Genomic DNA, 23,588 nt, shown 5'->3' with positions numbered 1-23,588 from the left:
TCTGCTGCTGTCTGAACTTACAAGACAGCATGCTGACATGCTCCTAGCCCCCCCCAAAACCCACTCTCTCTCCCCCCACATGCACACAATACACTCCCTGTCACACTCCACCCCACCCCACCCCCATTTGAAAAGCATGTTGCAGCCACTTGCATGCTGGGATAGCTGCCCATAATGCACCACTCCCAAGGCCACTGCAAGTGCCACAGATGTGGCCATACCAGTGCGCTTGAAGCTGTCAGTGTGGACAGACTGCAGCACTTTCCCTACTGCGCTCTACGAAGGCGGGTTTAACTCAAAGCACTCTACATCTGCAAGTGTAGCCAGGCCCTGTGTCAGCACACGTTAAAGCAAGCGTTCAAAAGAAATGTATACAGAAGCTACAGTAAAAGGAGAGAAATAGTCAGGATATGCTTCAAGGTGCTTGCAGCTCCCATGTAATGCCAAGTGCAATGATGATAAATATTGAGCTAGATAAAGTTAATCTGTACCTAGAAGGCTTTATTCAATGAAAAGCAAAATCAATCACTGCTGACCTGTTGACTCTTTTTGTCTCTTGTTTGATCTCATGTTTCTTACATCTCCAAGTTGATCAGTCCAGAGTGTTGAATAGGGGGCCAGAGCCAGAGTCCATGGGCAATGAAACCTTGTTTGCCAAAAATCTAAGACTCTGTTCAGATTTCAAGGGCCTCAGTCCCACATGATCTCTTACACAATTCCTTTGAGGGGAATGTATCCCCGCCACCTGTATTTTAAGCACCTCCCCTTGCACCCCGAAAACTACAAACTATTAAAAGTGAACAAATTATTGGCCAGATTCTCCTTTTGCTCCCTAGATGGATTGGCTCATCAGAAGTCTGTTGGCTCATCAGAAGTCTCATCAGAAGTTTTCGGGAGTGGAAATAAAGGATCAGGCCCATTTCGACTTCATAGTTTGGTGAACATCAAAATTCATTGTTCTTCATTGTAAATATTAGCCTTGAAACTGCCTCTGTCAATACTTCTCCTTCTCATCAACAAACTGTGGTGTTCACCTCAACAGTTGATGTGCATTTAATAAGAAAGTATATAACATTGTACATATGATAATTGTATCTCTCTACCCTAACCATTATATGCTGTAGTTCTTCATAATTTGTAGGCTCTCCTGGGCAGGTTCAGTGTCTTCCTGTGCATGTTGGCCATGAATTATTGTGCTACCAGAATATAAATGAAGAATAATAGAAGTCCTATTAATATTAAATAATACATTTGAAAGTTACTTTCCCACCCTCCACTTGCTTCAAAATTCTACGGCAATGGAGTGTAGTTTGAGGTATTTTATCGCTCCCTTTCCTTCCTATCCCCAAATAGAATTAAATACAATCACCATGTTTGAAACAAGACACAGATGACCATCATTTATTGAGTATGGTTAGCATCATGAAAATATCTGCAACAGCTTATTCCTAAACAGATGAACTGCATGTGCATCAATTGCACACTGTCACTTTTTTATACAAAATATTTTCTAAATTTTTTGGCCAGGAAGAACCATAATAATTAATTACAAAACTCTTCTGTCTAACCATTCTCAAGGGTTTATATATATGCTCTGGATGTGATTCTCCTGTCACTTTTATCGGTCTAAGTTAGGCGTAACTTCAGAGCAGTAAATGGAGTTACACTGCTGCAAAACTAGTGCAATATAAGAATCTGGTTGTTTAGCTTAACTTTTTCTAATTGTCCAAGACTTTTATCAAGGAAGACAAGGTTTCCTTCCTGCATCTCATATTTTATAGTGTGGAATACTCAGTGTGGCAGTTTTAATCATCTGCAGTATATAAAGAGAGAGGCAAATTTATTACAAGGTAATATTCATCTTAGAAAATGATATAATGACTTCAATGAGAGTTCTTGTTTGATAAGGATAATAGGATTTGGTCTATAATTTTTTCACCTAAAGCAAAAAATGGAATATTACAAAACCAGGATATATAACACAGAAAACAGCAAGCAAACTTCATTACTTTTCACATATTTTTAGTGTTGTGGAATGTGAAATATATCTGAAAATGTTTTATAAAATGTGGTTGTGTCTTGTTTTACAAGTCTTATGGTGGGAGGTTGTGTGAGAGTGTATTTGTGTGTGTGCATTTTATATATGCGTCACACACACACACACACACACACACACTTTCAACTCAGAAAGTAATAGATCTAAATGAAAGAGCCCAATAAGAAAGGGATTTTGTTTTAACTTGTTTAATAACTCTAAATTCAAATTCCAGCAGTTCAATAGTATAGAGACAATTGGATACTATAGGGATGAGGGCCATAGGAGTAAATAGAGGTGAAATTCCCATGCCAGCTCTTGCCCTCTGATACCAGGTAAAAGGGCTGGAATGGCATAAAGGGGCTCTAAAAGCCCTAGATTTGGTGGGGGAAGAATTCCAATGGTGCAGGAACTGAAGAAGACAGAAGCAGGCTGTCCTTCAAGGACTCCTGAGGCGTTGGCATAGGCCCCGTGCCAAGGATGGGGAGGCGGGTCATGGGTGGAGCCACAGCACATAAGTCTATGGAGGTTTGGACAGTGCTGCTGCCCATAAGGCAACCTGGTGAGGCTGACATAACTTAAACAGTTCCTCAGGACTCTCTACGTTACAGCAGGGGTCTCTCCAGCCCTCAGAACAGCCCAGAATCTGAAGGGTGAAAGGATGTCTTAAAGCCACTTTTGTCCCCCTCCCGCAGTGTGCTAATCCTGTGCTACTCCGCTAAGTAGCAGCCCAGAATCTCACCCAGGATTTCTAAGACTGCTTGGATTGCAGCGCACACTACACAGTGATAATACTAGTCTATGTTTAGTGGTATTTGAAGACAGTTTATTTTTCTTCTTATTCTGGGTCACCTTTGACAATTTAGCAACTAAACTATGCAACAAAAGCATTGAGAGAAATGAAAATGGCCTGTTAAAAACAAGGAAGTAGTTTTCTCTATCTCGTCTCTGACTCTAAGTGCTATATTTTTTATGAATAAAAGAGGAAACAAAGTTACAAAGTGGTGACTGAATTATTGGCAATGGTGGCACAAAGTGGGTAGGCAGGTTTTGTACGCAACCAAATATCAGTTTTCAGGTTAAACTATACCACATATCATGGTATCTGGTTTTCCTGAGCTGCTTGGCCTCAGGGAACCAGGGTTTGTGTTGTATGGCCCCATAACTGATTCCCTGATGAATTAAAAGGCTTGTTTGAACTTAAATAAAAACACAAATGCTTGAAACACCAATACCAGAACCACCCAACCCCCCTACTAGTGGGAAGTAATGGAGCAATACAAAATGGTAGAATAATTAACCCTAACAAACCCACATCAAAGAGGAAAATTCAGAACAATTTAGATCTTCTATTCTATAACTCCAACACTATATTTCTACTTGCATAAAAAAGTTTCCAAGCCTTTCTACTAATTCCTGGTCATAATACTCTGTAAAAATAAGAGAGTCTGTATGTATCTCTGGAATCTAAATATCAAAACAACAGTAAGGCACCTCTCCTGTTGTTTCTCTTATTTATGGGGAAGTATAAAAATATGTGGGCTTGACGTTGCCCAGGATCTCATCTTCATAATTCGGGAGGCAGCAGAAGAAGAACCCCAGGCCTATTTCCATAATGGTGGTGGTCCAAGCAAAGCCATAGGCCCAGCTGAACATATTGACTCCTTCCATGTCAATTTCATTTGTGAACTTCACTGGATAAATGACCAGGGCCATGATCGAGAACACAGCTGAAGAAAGAGAAAAGACGACAACAACAAAAAGTCAGAATGAGTGATTAAACTGGTATCCATTAAAGTTTCTGCCTTGATGTTACCTCTAGCCACCTCCACTTTTGTTTTAGAGGTTTGAGGATTTACTACTTGGATGGACTTTCCATTGATTTTAATTGACATTTCCAAGTGCCGAGTGGCTATAGAACTGGGCATAGGCTCCTTTGTTTGAAGAGTCAAATAAGGCATGTATCAATTTTACAACAGGTACCATTTTAAAAGGCAACTTTTTCCTCATACACAGTCTTACCAGCAACAAAGAGCAAGCCTCCAATTCCTCGTATGAAGTTGAACCGAAGTGTATCAATGGCGAATGCTATGATGGCCAGGGCAAAACAAATGACCAGAATGATGTAGCCAACAAGGAATGTGGCAGCAGCAGCTCTCCCCCAGGCTGAAATCAGAAAGAAAACATATTATGAAGGCAACAACGCATTAAGTTAGATTCATGCCTGCCTTAAAAATGAAGTGTTTTCATTTCAGACAAATGTGAGAAGACCGTAAACTCTCAAGGAGAGAACATAGCCACCTACTCTCCTTTGACTGGTTTAGAACGTACAAAGTGGTTCTGATCCAGCAGAGAGTTAATGCACAATGTATGATGTTTAAACAAACATTAATTCTGAACAGTATGTTATTGGAATGTCAAGGAATTTCAATATTAAGTATTAAGCACTGAGGCAGAAAAAGCAGAATGTAAGAATACCCAGATAACAACCTTATCTTATTTCACTAATGCAGGCCATTTGTTCAGCAAATGACAGTCATGGCTCTGTTGTATATGTCTATCATGGCACCAATGGGTTTTATGCATAGGCATCAAATGAAGAGGAGGCTCTTCCTCAAAGGCAACTTAAAATCTTCCATTTTAAAAAACTGTCTATATTAGCATACCATGCTGGTATGTGAACATAAACGTTTGGCATTATTTGGCAAATATATACATCAGACACAAACAATCAGGATAGATCATGACCCTAAGATTTGCATGTGGAGGGTACCTTTCATGTATGTCTGTTCCTCTGGCTCATCCACCAGGTCTTTTAGCATAGTAATGACTGCTTCACTTTCAGTAAGCAACATTGGTGATTATAGAAATAACCTGTAGCCAGAGCCATAGGTCCTAACTCAGGTGAGTTCTCACTAAAATTAATAGGTGTTTGGATGAATAAGGACCAGAGAATTTGTCCTACCGCACATAAGATCCAGTTGGATCTTAAATTCAATCTCTGTCATGTCATATGTTTATTTATAGCTACATGTCCCAGATCAGTACAGAGATTCTTGCTCTAGTGGTAAGATTTTCAAAAGAACCTAAGTGACTCATTGACTTTCGCTGGGACTTGTGCTCCTCAACCACTTGAGCCCACACTAAATCTATAAAGCACCACACAAATGCAAACAATGATCATTAGATGTCAAGATGATTTCAGATCTCCCAGGCCCTTACACTTTGCACTCCAGAATGCACTAAGGCCTCCAGAGCTCAAGATGTTTGAAATACATGAGAGGTGAGATGATCTTTGGGCTCAGTGAGCCTTGGTTGGGGAAGCGAATACAGTTGCAGCTGATACAAAACTACTCAAGATTGTTAAGTCCAAAGCAGACCACAAAGAGCTACAAAGGGATCTCACAGAACTGGGTGACTGGGCAACAAAATGGCAGATGAAATGCAGTGTTGATAAATGCAAAGAAATGCACATTGGAAAACATAATCCCAACTATACATATAAAATGATGGGGTCTAAATTAGCTGTCACCACTGAAGAAAGAGATCTTGGAGTCATTGTGGTTAGTTCTCTGAAAACATCCACTCAATGTGCAGCGGTGGTCAAAAAAGCAAACAGAATGTTGGGCATCATTAAGAAAGGAATAGATAATAAGACAGAAAATATCATATTGCCTCTATATGAATCCATGGTACGTCCACATCTTGAATACTGTGTGCAGATGTGTTCGCCCCATCTCAAAAATGATATATTGGAATTGGAAAAGGTTCAGAAAAAGGCAACAACAATGATTAGGGGTATGGAACACCTTCCGTATGAGGTGAGATTCATAAGACTGGGACTTTTCAGCTTGGAAAAGAGACGACTTAGGGGTGATATGATTGAAGTCTATAAAATCATGACTGGTGTGGAGAAAGTAAATAAGGAAGTGTTATTTACTCCTGCTCATAACACAAGAACCTGGGGGTCACCAAATGAAATTAATAGACAGCAGGTTTAAAACAAACAAAAGGAAGTATTTCTTCACACAACACACAGTCAATCTGTGGAACTCTTTGCCAGAGGATGTTGTGAAGGCCAAGAATATAACAGGGTTCAAAAAAAGAAGTAGATAAATTCATGGAGGATAGGTCCATCAATGGCTATTAGCCAGAATGGGCAGGGATGGTGTCCCTAGCCTCTGTTTGCCAGAAGGTGGGACTGGGCGACAGGGGATGGATCACTTGATGATTACCTGTTCTGTTCATTCCCTCTGGGGCCCTGGCATTGGCCACTGTCAGAAGACACGATACTGGGCTAGATGGACCTTTGGTTTGTCCCAGTATGGCCATTCTTATGTTATTAGGGAAAATCAAGGCCAATCCTTGGCTTCCTTGTTCAACTGGATAGCAAGTCCCAGATGTTCTCTGATTATCTTGAGTTTTTTTCTTCTTTCCTGTGATGTTCTGTTCAATATGACACTGACTACTTTATTATGTGTTCACTTCTTGAAATGCATCTGTAATATTGGCACAATGAAAGGAGTGCACACTACATAAAAGCAGCACTAGAGTACAAGAAATGGACCTGTGCTCATATGGGCTGCATTCTTTTTTCCCCTTAAAAGAAGCAAACAAATTACATGCAACCCTGTTAATGCAATATAAGATGATGCAGTTTAAGAATCACACAGTACAAGGATATGCAGAAGTTAAGGTTCCCATAACACAGTTACCTGTGTTTCTTGCAGCAAGTATTTCCGCTTTACTTTTTAAATCTTGCTACATTATCTTTTATTAGAGTATGCCATATAACCTACAGGATGTGCAATGTGGTAGAGTTAACAATGATTCCTGTGGCAGTCAAATGTGCACCCAGAAGGTTGCATTAATGCAAACTTTTGAATTTAAATTTATAAAATCTCAATCAATGCAGCTATTTCTGAGGTGATATAATAATTAACTAACACCAGGAACTGTACCAGCAATAGAACTAATTCAGCAGCAAAAAGGCTGTAAAGCTGCTTTAACCAGGTAGCTAAGGATTCTCCCCAGCATGAGGGAATCCCTAAGGACATGTCTACTCTGCAATTAATCACCCATGGCTGGCCTGTCTCTGCTGACTTGGCGTCATGGGGCTCAGACCAAGGGACCGAGGTTCTAGGACCCCACGAGAGGGAAGGGTCCCATAGCCCAACCTCCAGCCACAGCTCAAATGTCTACACCGCAAATAAACAGCCCCTTAGCCCCTGCCCTGTGAGCCTTAGTCAGCTGACATGAACCAGCCATGGGTGTTTGATTGCACTGTAGACATACTGAGCTTTACATACCTTAGGGCAGACATGGGCAAACTACGGCCCGTGGGACCGTCTTGCCCGGCCCCTGAGCTCCCGGCCGGGAAGCCTAGTCCCTGGCCCCTCCCCGGCTGTCCCCCCCTGCAGCCACGCCGCCGCGCGGGCCGCACTCTGGCCCGCCGCTCCCACTGGGCAGCGTGGGGGGCGCAGCTGACTGGCTGGGTGTCACGGCTGCGAGCTCCTGCTGATGGTAAGGGGGTGCGGAGCGGGGGGGTTGGGTAAGGGAGCGGGGCGTCCTAGGGGGCAGTCAGGGAAGAGGGGGCAGTTGGATGGGGTGGAGGTTCTGGAGGGGCGGTCAGGGAATGGGGAACAGGGAGGGTTGAGAGTGGGAGTCCTGGGGGGCCTGTCAGGGGGTGGGGAGCGGGGGGGGGTTGGACAAGGGGGTGGATCCCAGGGGGCAGTTAGGGGAGGAGGGTCCCAGGAGGGGGTAGTCAGGGGACGAGGAGCAGAGGGTGGTTGGATAGGGGGTGGGAGTCCCGGGGAGGCTGTCAGAGGGCGGGGGTGTGGATAGGGATCGGGGCAGTCAGGGGATAGGGAGCAGGGGGGTTGGATAGGGGGCGGGGGTCCTGGGAGGGGGGGCGGTCAGGGGACGAGGAGCAGGGGGGGTTGGATGGGTTGGGGGTTCTGAGGGGAGCAGGGGGCAGGAAGTGGGAGGGGGCAGATAGGGGGCGGGGGCCAGGCTGTTTGGGGAGGCACAGCCTTCCCTACCCAGCTCTCCATACAGTTGCGCAACCCCGATGTGGCCCTCGGGCCAAAAAGTTTGCCCACCCCTGCCTTAGGGTACGCCAGCTCTACGTCATCTCACCCAGCATAGGAAGTCTGTCAGTTTATGGCCAGGTGAGGGGGATGTTGCCACTGCGTTGCTGTTCTTCAGCAAGCTCCAGATGGTGTAATGGCCCTTTGGGTTTTTAAGTGGCTCTCACTTGCATAGTGGGCCAAACCTATCCCCAGCAACGCTGGTGACTGGGAGCATGTGGAGATGGCAGTGAGCCATTCTCCTCACTCAGCTTCCAAACCAAGCATAGCGAGGGGGGAGGAATTCTGACCCAATCCTCTGGTCTATCTCCCTTTCTCTCAACAGTTCATGAAGGTTGTGACCATCACCCATTGCTTTATGACTCGTGTTCCATTTCTATTCATTACATTTCACTAATTTCCCCCCCCCCCCATTATAAAACTTTTTTCTCCCTTCCCACTCCTAGTGCCAGCTGAACCAGCTCAGTGGTTTGAGCATTGGCCTGCTAAACCCAGGGTTGTGAGTTCAATCCTTGAGGGGGTCATTTGGGGATTTAGTTGGGGATTGATCCTGCTTTGAGCAGGGGGTTGGACTAGATGATCTCCTGAGGTCCCTTCCAACCCTAATAATCTATGATTCTATGAAGTGCCCTGAGGGGCCCCTGCCATTTGGCTGGGTGGGGGTGGGACTCTCTCATCCACCCTGCTCCCCACCTCTTTATGCCACTAACCAGTTTTTTCTCCCAGTAGTATTGCAAATGCCATGACTCTGTAGGAAGGTACATTGGGAGAGACTGGCATACTCCCTGCCTTAAGGGAGTTGGCTATATGGCAAGAACAAACGTGTTCACTGCAGGATTCTTACATCTTATGCATTGCTTAGTCACATAACCATTGCAGATTTCTAACTCCATCTTCTTTAGCAGAGGAAATTTTTAAATCAAGATTTTAAAGATTCAGTTTTGAAGATGTAAAGACTTTAAGATGCTGTGCTCAAACTAAATCTAAGCTGCAGAATGCTACATCAGAGATTTAGTCTAAGAACAGACTTTTTGTTAATTAACTCTATTAACAATTTTGATATATATCCTAATTTTGTGTTTCAATAGGGTCATGATGATTTAGATTAACCTGGGGCCAGATTGTGACAGGGACCTGGATGTCACTGTCAACAGCTCAGTGAAGATCTCTGATCAACATGCAGCTGCAGTCAGAAAAACGAACATGCTAGGGGGCATAAGGAATGAACAAGAGAATAATACAGAGAAGATTATAATGCCTTGATATAAATCCTTCAGAATGCTGTGTGCAACACTGGCCCCCCTGTCTGTTAGAGGATATTGCAGAACTGGTGGGGATTCCAAAAAGAGTAACAAGAATGACTGAGGGAATGGAAAAAACTCTCCTATGAAAGGAGATTGAAAACACTGGGATGTTTTCCTCAGAAAGGAGATGAACAAGAGAGCACACGATAAAGGTATATTACAATGATGCAAGGTTTAGAAAAGGTAGATCAGGATCTTCTGTTCTCTCTCATAACTCTCTCTATCTCTGTCTCTCTTTCTGTTCTTCTGTTCTTCATAACAAGAACAATGAAATTTAAAGGTGGGAAATTCAAAATTGATAAAAGGAAAAACTTGTTCACAAACTGTGTGATTAATTCACTGCCACAGGAAGTCACAGGGGTCAAGAACTTAGTAAGATTCAAAAAGGAATTGAATATTTTGGATAAAGAATATCAAGAGTTATAATAATTAATTATAACAACAATTTTAGAAGGGATATTAAAACTTGTGCTTCAGGCCTTAAGCCAATCTCTACCTATTAGAGAGCAGGAGGATACCTAAGATGGGGTCCAAATATCCTGTATTTGCCTACTATGGGTTTCTTACGCCTTTTTCTGAGGCACCTGGCACTGGCCACTGGCAGAGATGGGATATTGGATTAGATGGACCGTGGGTCTGATCTAGTGAAGCAATTGCTATTTGGCTTTAAGTAACAACACAGGGGAGTAACAGGCAGTAAAACCACATGGCCCCCTGCACAGTCACTTTAGTGCTTCCTGCATTGCGGCTGGAGCCTGAGGGGTGGGCCATGAGCAGGTAGGCAAGGATGGTATGGGAAAATAACCAATAAAAGTTATTTCCCTCTGAAAAAAGAGGGAGTAAAGAAAGAATTTTGACTCCCTGGGCGCCTTGCAGAAGACACAGAGCAAAGGCTCAATCTAGTTTAAAACTCATTGGGCCAAATCCATCTCACATGTAACGCCACAATTTAGTGGGGTTGAAAATGATGAGGTTGCACTAGTGTAAATGAGGGCAGAAATTGGTCCTAAGTTTCTCACATTATTTATTATCCACTGTGTTTTTATGTTTTGCTTTAACACGCAGGTAAAGTATAAACATCTATGCGAATGCTAACGCATTTCATGGAAATGTGGAATCCAGTCAGGTCACAGACTCAGTATACATGAGACAGAGAGGTCACAGGTTCTAGTCCAGCCCATTTAAAACTGAAACTAGACAAAACACAGAGAGAGCAACTGTTTACTTAGCTTTCAGGATGTCAAGCTAAGTCCATAAAAACACACAACTATTTGCCTGAGATCAATCAAGCAGCTGAGAGAACTGCAGAGTAATTTTTTGTGTATGTTTAAAGGTGGTCAGCAGAGGGAAAAAAAACAGACATTTATCTCAGAGAATCCCTAAATACTAGAGCTGGATAGGAAATGATTTTCCTGTACTGTGAGAATTTTCAAAATTTTGAGTTTTTCCATTGTAAATCAGGACAAAAAATCAAAATCTCAGATTGTCACCAACTGAAAATCCAAGAAAAATTTTGGAATGGGTTGATCGAAATGTGTTGTTTCAATTTTGACTTTTATATATGCAATATATGTGTATTTTACTATAAAGCAATGTAAATTTTGAAACAAAATGAATTTTCAAACAAAAAATGAAAAAAAATTCATTTAGAAAAGTTTGAAATTGAATATTTTGAAACTTTTTTCAAAAGTGGAAATTTGTCTAAACTGATCCTTTCCTGCAAAAAGTTTTGGTGAATTGGCATTTTCCAATGTACACCAGCATTCTAAAATGATATCATCATCATTTGAATGGCATGTCTGCTGGTTCCTTCTTGTTTCTCTCTACCACCAAATCAAAGAATGTGTATGATAATTATTAAATGCCAGGAAACTATATACTTTCCAGTCTTAAAATCTCATTACAACTGGCAATGTTTATAAGCTTTTGTCTTTGGAAATGGGGAAGGCCTTGTATTAGGACAAGTAGAAGAGAACCCAAATCTTTATTTTCATATAAACACAGTGAGGAATGGTCCTTCTAGCTATATTTGTTTGATTTGTGGATGGTTAGGCTATCCAAAGGAAATGTTGTAGCAACAGTGTAACTGAGAATCCGAGTATTCTTTGATAAGAATATGGGGGGAGGGATAGCTCAGTGGTTTGAGCATTGGCCAGCTAAACCCAGGGTTGTGAGTTCAGTCCTTGAGGGGGCCACTTAGGGATCTGGGGCAAAATCAGAACTTGGTCCTACTAGTGAAGGCAGGGGGCTGGACTTGATGACCTTTCAAGGCCCCTTCCAGTTCTAGGAGATGGGATATCTCCATTAATAAGGCAAGTCTTCAGTCAAATGTAGATTTAAGACTTTTATTAGGGATTCAGAGCTACTAGGAATGTTGCTTTCTGATTTTCCTGACTTACCTCCTCATGTATTCCAGTTTTACATACAATTGAAGGGCTGTTTTCTACACAAAAGGATGTAAATTTAATTTGGGGTAATGTCTGCCCAGTGATGTCTTATATTCAAAACCTTGAAACTCACTGTGAATTTTTTTTTTACATGTTTGTTTTCCAAATTTTCTGTGATAACACAAGGGCTACAACACATTGAAAATACACCTCATAACCTAATTGCCTTGTACAAAACAAACCAAAGATTCCGTTTCTTGTGTACTAGCCCACATTGTGTACAAGTATTCCCATCCACACCATTCCATCCCCTCTCTGTATTAATTCATGGCATGGGTACTCCACTTCATGTGAACTACCAAGTACCCTAGGCCTGACTCATCAGGATGAAATCATGAACAGCTCCGATATCTATCTCCTTGTCTGATTAATAAGAGCACAATTCCTCAACTTTTAATTCCTTCTGCCCTGAAGCTGAAGACATAACCAGCATTTAAAAGAAAAATAAATGTATTGTCAGCTGTTCATACATCTCAGCAATTATTTATATTATCATCAAATTAGCATTTTAATAGGAGTTGTTCAGTCAACAACCTCTGCAGTTCCTGTGTGACATTGTGGTGAGTGACACAGCTGTGTTAAACAAGGGTAACTTTAATTTAAAAAAATGGAAGATGATATGAAATGCCAAACCTGCACTGAAAATGGAATAATACTTTGATCCTAAGAGCATCCCAATGTCAGAGGGCAAGGGAATCTAGCAGTGAGTCTCAGCTGGCCTGAGCAGCGGAGTGTACTCCAACTCATTGTTGTCATAATCTGTATCTAACAGATGTAAGGTATCATATGCTAACTGGTTACATGCTGGTCATTAATATTGTTGCCTGGTGTATGTACAGGTGATATATGAAAAACTATAAATGTGCTGGAACTATGTTCTTAAAATGTGTTTGGCAGGTAAGGCTTGAGGGACCCCACCCTAGATCAAGGAGTGTGATTCCACTTGCTCGAATGTGTCTTCCATGTAAACTGAGCAAGGAGAGACAATAGAAATACATTTACCTAAGAGGTAAACAAAGCCATCAAATTAGCGAGTGGGGGTGACAGCCACTTAACTATCCCAATGAGGTGAGGGGACGAGACAGCCAACAAAGCGCTGTCCACACCGGCGCTTCTGTCACTGTAACTTGTGTCTCTCAGGAAGGTGTTTTTTTCACACCCCTGAGCAATATAAGTTTTGCCAACATAAGTGGTACTGCAGACATGGCCTAACTGCTGGTAATCAGGGACTTCTCAAACTCAAAACAGACTGTTTCTCATTAAAAGCAAACAGACCTTCACCTTCTCATCATCTTTCTATATCCAGACAGCATCATCTACACACTCATCAACATATTTGTTAAAAAATCCAGAGTCCACAGTTTTGACATGCCTAAAGACCCTCCTCCTTTTGAGGGAAGCAGTTCAGTTTAGGAAACATTTCAACTTGAAGAATTTTTTGTTTGGTCAGGGTTTTTCCCCCCCACCATCTAGAGGGAGTGGTTCAGTTTCAGCTATTCTCCTCGGCATAAACACACTTGACATGTAGGAGCTTGATTTAGAAGGGAGTCCAACAAAGCTTTGTGCTAATGAGAGATCCTCCCTGATGCTTAGTGCTGATGCTTAGTGCTAGTACACGGGTGTAGAAGAATCATCAAAGGGAGCAGCAGAGGAGTGAGTTAGGTATTAAAAGTAATGTGCATGCCAATGCCTCAGAATTGGCTTGATCAGGAGAAAGGCACTGAATACCCACAGTTCACAACAATTTCAACAGGAATTATGGGCATCCTCAGGATCAGACCTTAATTTTACATGTTTTGATGCTCGGTTTGATACATGATTTGTCTCGTTCCGTCTATTTTGAGCTAAATTTTAACTAGTGGGTTTTGGAAAAAATGTGTAACATACTAATAAGCCAATTTATTGACTAAATATGTCAATTAATCCCAATGTAGAATGTTATATCTGTTTTCTAGCTGGTACTACTATTTGGACAGAAAACCTTGTCAAGGATTAAAGATGAGTTGATTAAAATAACCTACAGTTTAAAAGGGATCTTCTTCTTTTATAACTCAGCCTTACAAACAATGACTATTAAGCAAAATAGCAGTGTATCCTTTTCCCAAAGCTTGCTCGCACTCTTATATCTGGCTGAAGCACAACGGATTTACATCTCATTTCCAAAATCAAGAATTTTCAATCAGATAACTCTTAGTCTATAGTTTGCAGCAGAATATGAGCAAACTGTGTTCAGCAACCTTGCTGTGGCTAGCCTTAATTGCAGTGAAGGAGTTTCCCTGGGTAGGGAGTGGCTGTGAATTTGGAGCTAACTTTCTGATAGAAACTAAATCCTTCCCACCCAAGAAACAAAAAAGCCTACAGGGAGAGACATGATGCTGTTTGCTCATTTCTTCTCCCTGTGACTGAACAAGAAGGCGATATTAACAATTTTTGTTGCTGCACTGTTATTGGCTGTTGATAAGTTGATTAACACGTGATTGCGGATTACAGAAAGAGTCTATGTTATAGTTGTATATTTAGGGCCAGATTCTGATATTTTTACTCAATATAGATGCATCAAGGTCTAGTAGACAAAGCAGTGGACTTGGTTTTAGGAGGCTAACAGTTCTATTCCTGTCTCTGGCCTTTTGGTGACTTTGGGCAAGTCACTTTGCTGCTCTGTGCCTCAGTTTCACCTACTGTAAAATGGGGATAATTGATGCTGACCTTCTTTGCAATATATTGGTGAAAAGCACTGCATAATACTCTGATTGGATAGCAGCTTCCTCTGTAGCTAGCTCCAGAGACTTCAGTGGAATTGCTTGTGGAGGAAGGCTCTATTCAGTGTCAGTAAAGGCATACGAATCTGGCCCTACAGTTATCATCAAGCAGCACTTAGATCAAAATTAAATGTTATTTGCAACACATATATGTATCACATATATATGTCTGCACATATTAATGCTTTCACCCGTATAGCATGCCTCAAAGAGTCATATCCCCTCCCCCACACACACACCGTCCTAACTCCCCTCAAACTGATTTTAAATCCAGGGCATTAAATGGTATGAGAGTTTCCAGATCAGCTTGGACCTTCTTTACCATGATAATGTAAAGTCATTCCTCCTCTAGTAAATGTCTAGCTGTGGTCCAAGTTCTCTTCCTTTAGCATCATTGGGCTAAATCCTGCAGTTCTTACTCAGTCAAAGCTGACTAATTTGAAACCATTGGGATTTTTGACTGATCAAGAACTTTCTAAAGACACTTTGCAAAAGTTCCCAGGAGGAGCTTAGAAACACTATAATATTCTCCTTCAATCTTGTTCAAAATTGTTCAGAATAGATACCAGCTGTCAACAAGACTTGCCATGAAAAATGTGAAAGCATGAGACCATGTCTACACTAGCACTGCTGTCAGTATAACTGTTGTTGGTCAGGGGTGTGAAAAATCAGCCCTCTGACCTACATAAGTTTCACCGACAAAAGCACCAGTGTGGAGAGTGCTATGCCAACAGGAGCGCTCTCTCCCATCGGCATTGAGCGGCTACACGGGAGACCTTACAGCAGTGCAGTTGTTCCACTGTAAGGTCTGTAGTGTAGACATAGCCTGAGAGATTTTCTTGTTTGCTTGTTTACCCTCCCAAAGTCATTCGAAGTCAACCTTATAATGGGACTTATATCCAGCTCTTACTATGGAGGAATCATCATCACTCCATCCTGTCAGATTCTCTGAAGAGATGACCCAACTAAAGAAAAACGACAATGCAGTACCGTTTTTACCCACATCCATTCATAAATCCTCAGCAGTTACCTCCTGTGTGAAAGGTTAGGAAAAGTCACTGAATGGTGCATGCTTAAGAGAGTTCATTGTCTGAGCCTGCAAAGTGCTGGGATCTCTGCAAGGTCTTGATTGTCCTCAACTGCCTCTATTTTCATATGGTAGCTGAGAGCCCTCAGCATCTCACACCATCAGCACTGTTTTAGCCAATTTGACTGTAATTATTAGGGAAGTGATTTGAGAGGCTCTTTGTAAAGTTAGTTACCCAACTAAGGAAATAACTTATTTAGCAAAGGTTCTGATGAAATGCACCTGGCAATAATTGTATAAAAGGGTGAACTGTGAAATGATAAAAAAAAGTATATCAGTAATTGCAAATGAGGAATATGAACTGCCATCCCGTGGGCCTGATTCCCCTCTCACTTACTCCAGTGGAGTTACTCCTGTAAGCAAGAGGAAAATCAAGTCATGTCTGTTCTTTTCTTCCCTTCTCATCAGAGTTCCTTAAGAACAATATAACTGAAACATTTTCAGTATTGTAACTATTACATTTAACTAGGAGCCCATTTTTTTCTAGCATTTAAAAGTCTAACTACTGTGTGAATAGTAAATTCTGTGCATGTTTTGTATCAAGGCTTGACCTTAAATAACGTAACGCTTTTTTGAGAGATGATTTGGAAAGTAGTGTGTGGCTAAGAACCTGTCCACTCGGCAATTGAACTACCTAAAAAACCACACTAAATTTGTTTGTTTCAGGTTTTGGCTGTAGTATGGACAGGACAAAGTTCTTATCTTCAATTTGCCCTGCAAATAAGGGGCGGGAGGGTTGTCCTGTGATTAAGCAAGTGGACTGGGGCTCAGATGGGGATTCCATTTCCAGCTCTACCACAGAATCCCTCTGTAAATCTGGCCAAGACACAATCACTCTGCCACAGGTCCCCCATAAAATAGAGGTACTAATGCTACCCTACCTCGCAGACGGACTGAGAGGATTAATTCATGAATGTTAGTAGGTTTCCACTTACTACTGTGGTGACGATCATGGAAATAACTAGACTAGAACATGTATGCAGTGTTGTTGTAGCTGGGTCGGTCCCAGGATATTAGAGAGTGACCTGAAGCAAAGCTCTGTGTAGCTCAAAAGCTTGTCTCTCTCACTAATGCAAGTTTGTCTAATAAAAGATATTAGCTCACCCTCCTCTTGTGTCTCTAGAACAGAACAATTCAATAAAGATTCTGCGAGAGATTTGCAAGGAGGATGAAAGTGGAGAATTTTGCACACATTATTATTATTTGTATTACTGTAGTACTTAGGGATCATGGATCAGGGCATCATCATACTAGGCATTGTACAAACATGTAACAAGAAGACAGTCCCTAACTTACTAAGAGAAAGAGATGTTGTACAAAGAAAGCTGCTGAATTATCCCGTTGTGTTGTTTCATATAAATACATGATCTACTAAAATTGACCTCTGTGCTGCAAATAGCATTTATTCTTATTGATACAAAAATTCGACTGGTATTAACAGGCCTTGTATGTTGGCAGTGGAGTCACTAAAGGAGCAGTAGCTCCACATTGTCGTACCTAGGTTCAGAGGTTGGCTTGAACCAAAGCCATATATATGAACATCCTGGAATGTAGGGAAAGTTTAGATTCAGATCTGGATAATAACTTTATGGCTCAAGACTATCTGTTTCAAATACGTTGCTCTTTGTTACAGTTTTATTTCAACCATACTCCTTCAAAGTAGTACACAATATATGCTGTGGTCAATGTACTCCACTGACATAGAAAACCTGGTTCTCATGCCACTCAGTGCTGAGAAAGGCTGTTCCCTCAATCTGGCAATATGAAAAGCCCTATAATGTTCTGCTCATGGTGATTTATTGAACTAAGTAGAAATGAAGTCTCCTGTGTGTTAATTTGGAATCAGATTCTGGCTGCTCATGCACCGTGGTGAGATGTGGAGATGGAGCTAGCCAATGGGAGAAGCCGACCAGAGGGGGGTGAGAAAAGTCCCACCAATCTTTTGGAGATAAGCACCGAAGTCCGGACTGTGGAAAGGCACTTAGCTCTGGTGGTGATCCGTGAACTGGGTGAAGATAGGTGTTCAGCCACCTTAGTTGCAAACAGAGCCTAAAACAAAATGGCCAGGGGAATGGATGACCTCCCTTACTACCATTATCCAGGGGGTACTCACCCAGGTTGTGGGAGACCTTCTGTTCAAGTTCCCCTTCCTCCTGAAAGGAAGAAAGGATTTGCCATTTCCCAGGTGAGTGCCCCACGCATCAGGTTATAGAGATGTTCTAACTCTTTCATGGGCCCAATTAATATGTAATTAGTCAGTTGTTTAAAGTTGAACATGTTCAATAGGAGAGATTGGGGGGAGGCATGTCAAAGTATTCCATAGCCTAGTGATTAGGGCACTCACCTGAGGGAGATGACAGGTCCTTGTTCAAATTCCTTCTTCCCAAATGGACACAGGGCTGTGGCAGGTAGCGGTGGCGGCCGGGAGCCCCGGGCCCTTTTAAATCGCTGGCCTCGGGGAAGTTGCCCCTTTTGCCCTCCCCATCAGCAGCCCGGGGGGGCAAAAGGGGCAACTATGTTAAAACGCTGCTGCACCAGCACTTTAACATCGGCTGCGTACGGCCGGTACCGGCTTCTTACCGGTACACCATACCAGCCTACTTTCACCCCTGGCTACAGGTATAAGGGAGGTCATTCTTTGCCGCCCTCCATCCCCATTCTTGAGGGGCCTGATCTGGTAGGTGACCTCTGAGCATGCCTACAGACTCGGGCTTCACACGTGACTTAGGCAGCCCAACATCTATCCCTCCTGATTTGTGAATTGCTGGGGCTTAGGCAGGAGATAGGTGATGTGCTGGCCGCCACTTCCCGCATCTCCCATTGGCAGGGAACGGCGATCCGCAGCCACTGGGAGCTGCGGAGCGCCGTGCCTGCGGACAGGCAACGTAAACAAAATGTCTCACAGTCCGCCAGCAGTTCCTGATGGGTCACGTGCCGAAGGTTGCCGACCCCTGCTCTGTGTAATGACTAGAATCTAGTACTGGATGGTATTTGCAAGTCACTGCAAATATTGAAATTCCACTTGGCATGTGCACAAGCACTGTGTGGATTTTTCAAGATCTGCAAATAAGCCTAACATTTCACACTAAATCTGAAGGACTTAAACCTGCGGTTGTCCTATGCATGGCATTTTTCATTGAAATTTATGTAAGTTCTGCATGCCAAAGGACTGCAGAATCAGGCATAATATGAGAAGATAGAAAGATTGCATGTATTAAAGATTATTTCATCTTATTGTACACCACATTCAACTTAGCAAAACAGGAGCAATCATTTTCTAGCAACAGGCAACAAGCATGTTCAAACATGTCAAAAGCCTGCAGCACAATATATTAAATATTTAAAAGGCTTTGGCTAAGGCTTTCAGAGGCATACCTTGTTCTGGAGAGCTCATATAGCCAAGAGTCAAGAAAATAAAAAATTGTTGTGCCAGCTTTTGGGCCTGCACTAAATTATGGGTGGGGCAGAGAAGCTGGAAATCAAGCCAATAGGAGGGGAATAGGGAAGAAACAAGGAGTTCACTCACAAAAAATGTCAAATCACTTCTGCCCCCTTCTAGCTATATTGTCTTGCTTCATGTCTCCATGCTTATGAATAGGGGAAATGTAATCATACTTGTGATATGGTTTGTGATATTGGACACTTGTCCACCTTAACATTTTTGTATTAGTGTAGATAAAAGGAAACACACAAATAAAATGCATCTTTTATTAAAAACCTGATCATAGGTGCACCTTTTGCTTTAGTTTTCAGTCTACACCAATAGCAGGAGTTTATCACAGGTACAGGAAACCTACCATGATGCATTCAGGTAGAGGGCTATGGAGCCAAAAATCAGCATTCCCACTCTAGCCAAAAAGGATCAGTGGAAGGCAGTTTTGATTTCCAGCTCAGAGCTGGTCAATAAGAAATGGCATTAACTTAATCCAAAGGGCTCAGTTTGCCCATTCTCTCCAGATCCAAAGCATGTCCCAGTACAGAGGGCGGAAGCATGAGCTTGTGATTAAAACCCAGGATTAAGAGCAGCCAGGAATTCTGAATTCAGTATCCAAATTTTGCCAAAGACTTCCTGTGCAACCTTAGGCAATTCATTTAGTCCCAAATTTTCAAAAGTGTCCATTAATCTGGGGTGCCCCACTTGATGCACCTATGGACTAGTTTTCAGAGACACTGAGCATGCAGAGCAACAGATGAAGTCAATGGGAGTGTAAAGTTGGACACCCAAAATTAGTAAACATTTTTTAAAATGTGGACAGTCACCTTCCTGTGCTTCAGTTTCCCCATCTATAAATAGGAGATCATATTTGCCTATTGTGTTTTGAGGATTCACAGATGTTTTTTAACTGACTTGAGATCCTCGGTTGGAAGGTGCTATAGAACTCCAATGCATTTGTCTGAGAAAAATACAAAAGCAGGGAAGAAAGACCATCATGAAAAGCCCAGGGCCAGCCTGGACCCTAAATTCCAACCCTTTGTCTGCGAGGGACATGGGTCCAGATCCACAAAGGAATTTGGGCGTTGCAATGCTGAGCTGAACTTTTAGGTGCCTAGAAAAATCACAGGAACAGCACCACAATCCACAAAGCCTGAATAAGGCACCTGGGCTCTCTGTACAATGAATGGGGAAATATAAGTGCCTTAGACAGTGATCCACAAAGGCAGGGAGCTGCCTACACTAGCCAATGGAGATGCCAACCAGAAGGGGTGTGCTAAGCTGTGCCCGTCTCTTGGAGAAAGGCGCCCAAGTCCAGCTGCAGGGAGGCGCCTAGCTCTGCTAGTGATCCACAAACTGGGGGAAGATAGGCATTCAGCTGCCTAAATGTAGGCCAGGCCCAAAGCAAATTGGCTGGGGGAGGACCTGCCTTACAACCTTTAGCTTACTGGATAGGTACTCACCCAGGATGCAGGAGGTCCCTGGTTTCAGTCCCCCCTCCACTTGAAGGGGAGAAGGGATTTGAATAGGGCTCAGCCATCCCCCCGGCAAGTGCTTTAATAACTAGGCTATAGTAGAGTCATTCTAAATCTTTTACTGGCCCAATTAATATATAATTATTCACTTGCTTAATTAAAGTGGAACAACTTTGAGGCCTGGTCTACACTACGACTTTAATTCGGATTTAGCTGCGTTAATCCGAATTAACCCTTCACCCGTCCACACTACAGAGCCAGTTAATTCGAATTAAAGGGCACTTAAAATCGATTTCTGTACTCCACCTCGACGAGCGGAGTAGCGCCAAAATCGATTTTGTTAATTCGGGTTAGTGTGGCCGCACACCACCGAATTAATGTGGTTAAATTAATGGGGTAGTGTGGCCGCACACCACCGAATTAATGTGGTTAAAAACCGAATTAATGTGCTTAGTGTGGCCGCGCACAATCGAATTTATACAACCTGTTTCCCAAATTCGAATTATCTAAATTCGGATTAATCCCGTAGTGTAGACATACCCTGAGAGGTATCAGAGGGGTAGCCGTGTTAGTCTGAATCTGTAAAAAGCAACAGAGGGTCCTGTGGCACCTTTAAGACTAACAGAAGTATATACCACAAGACCCTCTGTAACTTTGAGAGCAGAGACTGAGGGAGCCCCACATCAAAATATTTCATAGCCTAGTGTCTACTAGGCCACTGACCTGAAAGAGATGACAGATCCCTATTCAAATCCCTGCTACCCCCTCCTGGGTCGGGAGAAACATCCTAGGTGTGTTCCTTAACCACTGAGCTAAAGGGTTATTAGGGAGGGCTGCCTCCTTTCCCCCCAACTGCTTTGTGTGAACTCACCTGAGGGGCTGGATCTGACAGGTGTGATCAGAGGCCACCTACCAGATCAGGCACACAACTTAGCCATCTTGTTGCCTATATTTCTTGTAGTCATCTTGTTGACGTTCTTCTGTGAATCACTCTGGGAGAAAGGTGTCCAGACGCCTACAGTGCTGCCAAAGTGCGCATGCTCAGGCAGCAGATAGGCACCCGCTCACCTACAGTCAGGCAGCAGTGCACACATTCAGAGGAAAAAACATGGGCGCCGAGTGAATTTAGGCACCTACAGGATTGGGCAGCAGTGGGAGTTTTGTGGCTCATAGCGGTACCTAAAAAAGGGACATAGATTCCTGAGTCTGTGGGCTAGGTGCCTAAGTACCTTTGTGGATCACATCCCTGGCACCTAGGGAGAAACAATACCATTGTGGAACTGATTAATATAACATTAATGTGGGATTGGGGAGGGGAAGGATACCCAAAGGGCACCAGGGGTAGAAACAGTCCCCAAATAGAGCAAATAGCAAACATGCTTGAAAAATCCCACTAGCCCAGAGTGAATAACTTCTTTCTGACTAGTGAATAAATCACCATTATCTTTTCATTACTATCAGTCAATGCAGAGCAGGGCCAGCAAGCACAATTTGTGCACGGATGGTACATTTTCATGGCAGTTTTGGAAGGCTGAACCAAATGGACACTAACGGTCTGTGTCTCTACGGCCATGCACCTCGCACAGACATTTATACGTATAAGGTGAGCGTAACATACTACTAGTCTGATTTGGTAGTATTTATACACACACTTTACACAGGCTTAAATAAGTATACAAGCTGCAATACAGTTGAGAACTAGGCAATTAGCCAAAGTGCCCTTATGACTTGAATTAACATTATCTATTTGGACTTCATCATCATCAGAGTCCAAACTTTTATCAAAATTCCTCCAACTAGGAAAACCTTAATTCAGACCCTTCTCAAAGAAAAAAACACTTTCTCCTTTCAACATTTTGTTTCATAACCACGTCACAAGCAGTGTGGTGTGCTCCCTGATATAATTTTAGAGGCTCGTTCTGCAAGCTGATATTTATTGTGGACATCTCTGCTTCATAGCTCCTTTTTTACATCCCAACAGTTCCTTGCCAGTGAAGGATGATCCGTCTTGTTAAACCCAAGTTTACCCATACAGCTTGCTATTTATTGCTTTATGGACTTGGCCTGCAATAATTATTCACTTCTGGAAAGCAGAGATTGTAGTTATTTCTAAAGAAATCAATCTCACATGATTCAAATGTTCCCTGCACTATGTTTCCATGTGTGTCTTTGTACCATGAACATACATAACCTCTAGCCCTATGAAAACAGCAATCATCCCTCTTTTTTTCCTAAAAAGATCACCCTTGTTCCACTCTTTCTCCAAAAAATGCTCCATGTATTTGAATGGTGAGCCCTATTTTATCCCACCAAACTGATGAGACATGAGTTGAGTGGGGTAAGCTCAGTCACGTGACCTAGACTCACTAGGGGCTGCCACCCCCATTGCAGTCACTTACCATAGTCCATCAGGGAGTTGCATGTCCATTCAGGCTCATCGTTGAACTTTGTACAGCTTTCCCATAACGAGGCTTGATGCTGATAGGGCAACGTCTCCGACTCCAGCCAGCCCTTGCCGGCCAGCGCAATAAGGCCAAAGATGACCGCTATGCCTAACATCAGAGGCAAGATCCATCTGCACCTTGTGTAGTCAAGGCCATACGCCACCATCTTGTGGAATGGTCAGTGGCTTCTCTAGAAGCCAGGTGCACAAACTGATGAGTTTTTTCTGCTACTGACTCAGCAGCCTGGGACAAAGGTGTTTTATGAAGGCTCCTGAAGAGTGTGTGTATATGTATGAATGTGTGAATGAGAGCAGCTTTTCAATTGGAACTGACACTGAAGGGGGGAGCTCCACCTAAATTCCAATGACTAAGAGCTGTAGCGGTGGCACCAGAAACCTGCTGAGCTGCACTGAAGTTGCAGGGCTGGGCTGGCTCATCTGTCTGGCTCCTCTTTCCTCTCTGCTGATTCGTAAACACATCAGGCACCATTACACTCCCTGGCCTGGGGCTTTTAA

At 42.7% G+C, this 23,588-nt stretch overlaps 1 protein-coding gene across 1 annotated transcript; it reads right to left on the bottom strand.

Moving 5' to 3' along the window:
* Positions 1–3,544: 3,544 nt before the first annotated feature.
* On the bottom strand, positions 3,545–23,239 carry PERP (p53 apoptosis effector related to PMP22). The gene is made up of 3 exons (XM_024207613.2): positions 23,029–23,239; positions 4,058–4,201; positions 3,545–3,765 (listed from the first exon to the last, which is right to left on the bottom strand). The coding sequence occupies exons 1-3, from the start codon at positions 23,237–23,239 to the stop codon at positions 3,551–3,553; spliced, it is 570 nt and encodes a 189-aa protein (XP_024063381.1). The 3' UTR covers positions 3,545–3,550.
* Between the last annotated feature and the right edge of the window lie 349 nt (positions 23,240–23,588).

Source organism: Terrapene carolina, unplaced genomic scaffold (assembly GCF_002925995.2).
Source record: "Terrapene carolina triunguis isolate 2854851 unplaced genomic scaffold, T_m_triunguis-2.0 Scaffold85, whole genome shotgun sequence".
Taxonomy (NCBI): Eukaryota; Metazoa; Chordata; order Testudines; family Emydidae; genus Terrapene; species Terrapene triunguis.
This window is presented reverse-complemented; position numbering and strand designations above follow the sequence as displayed.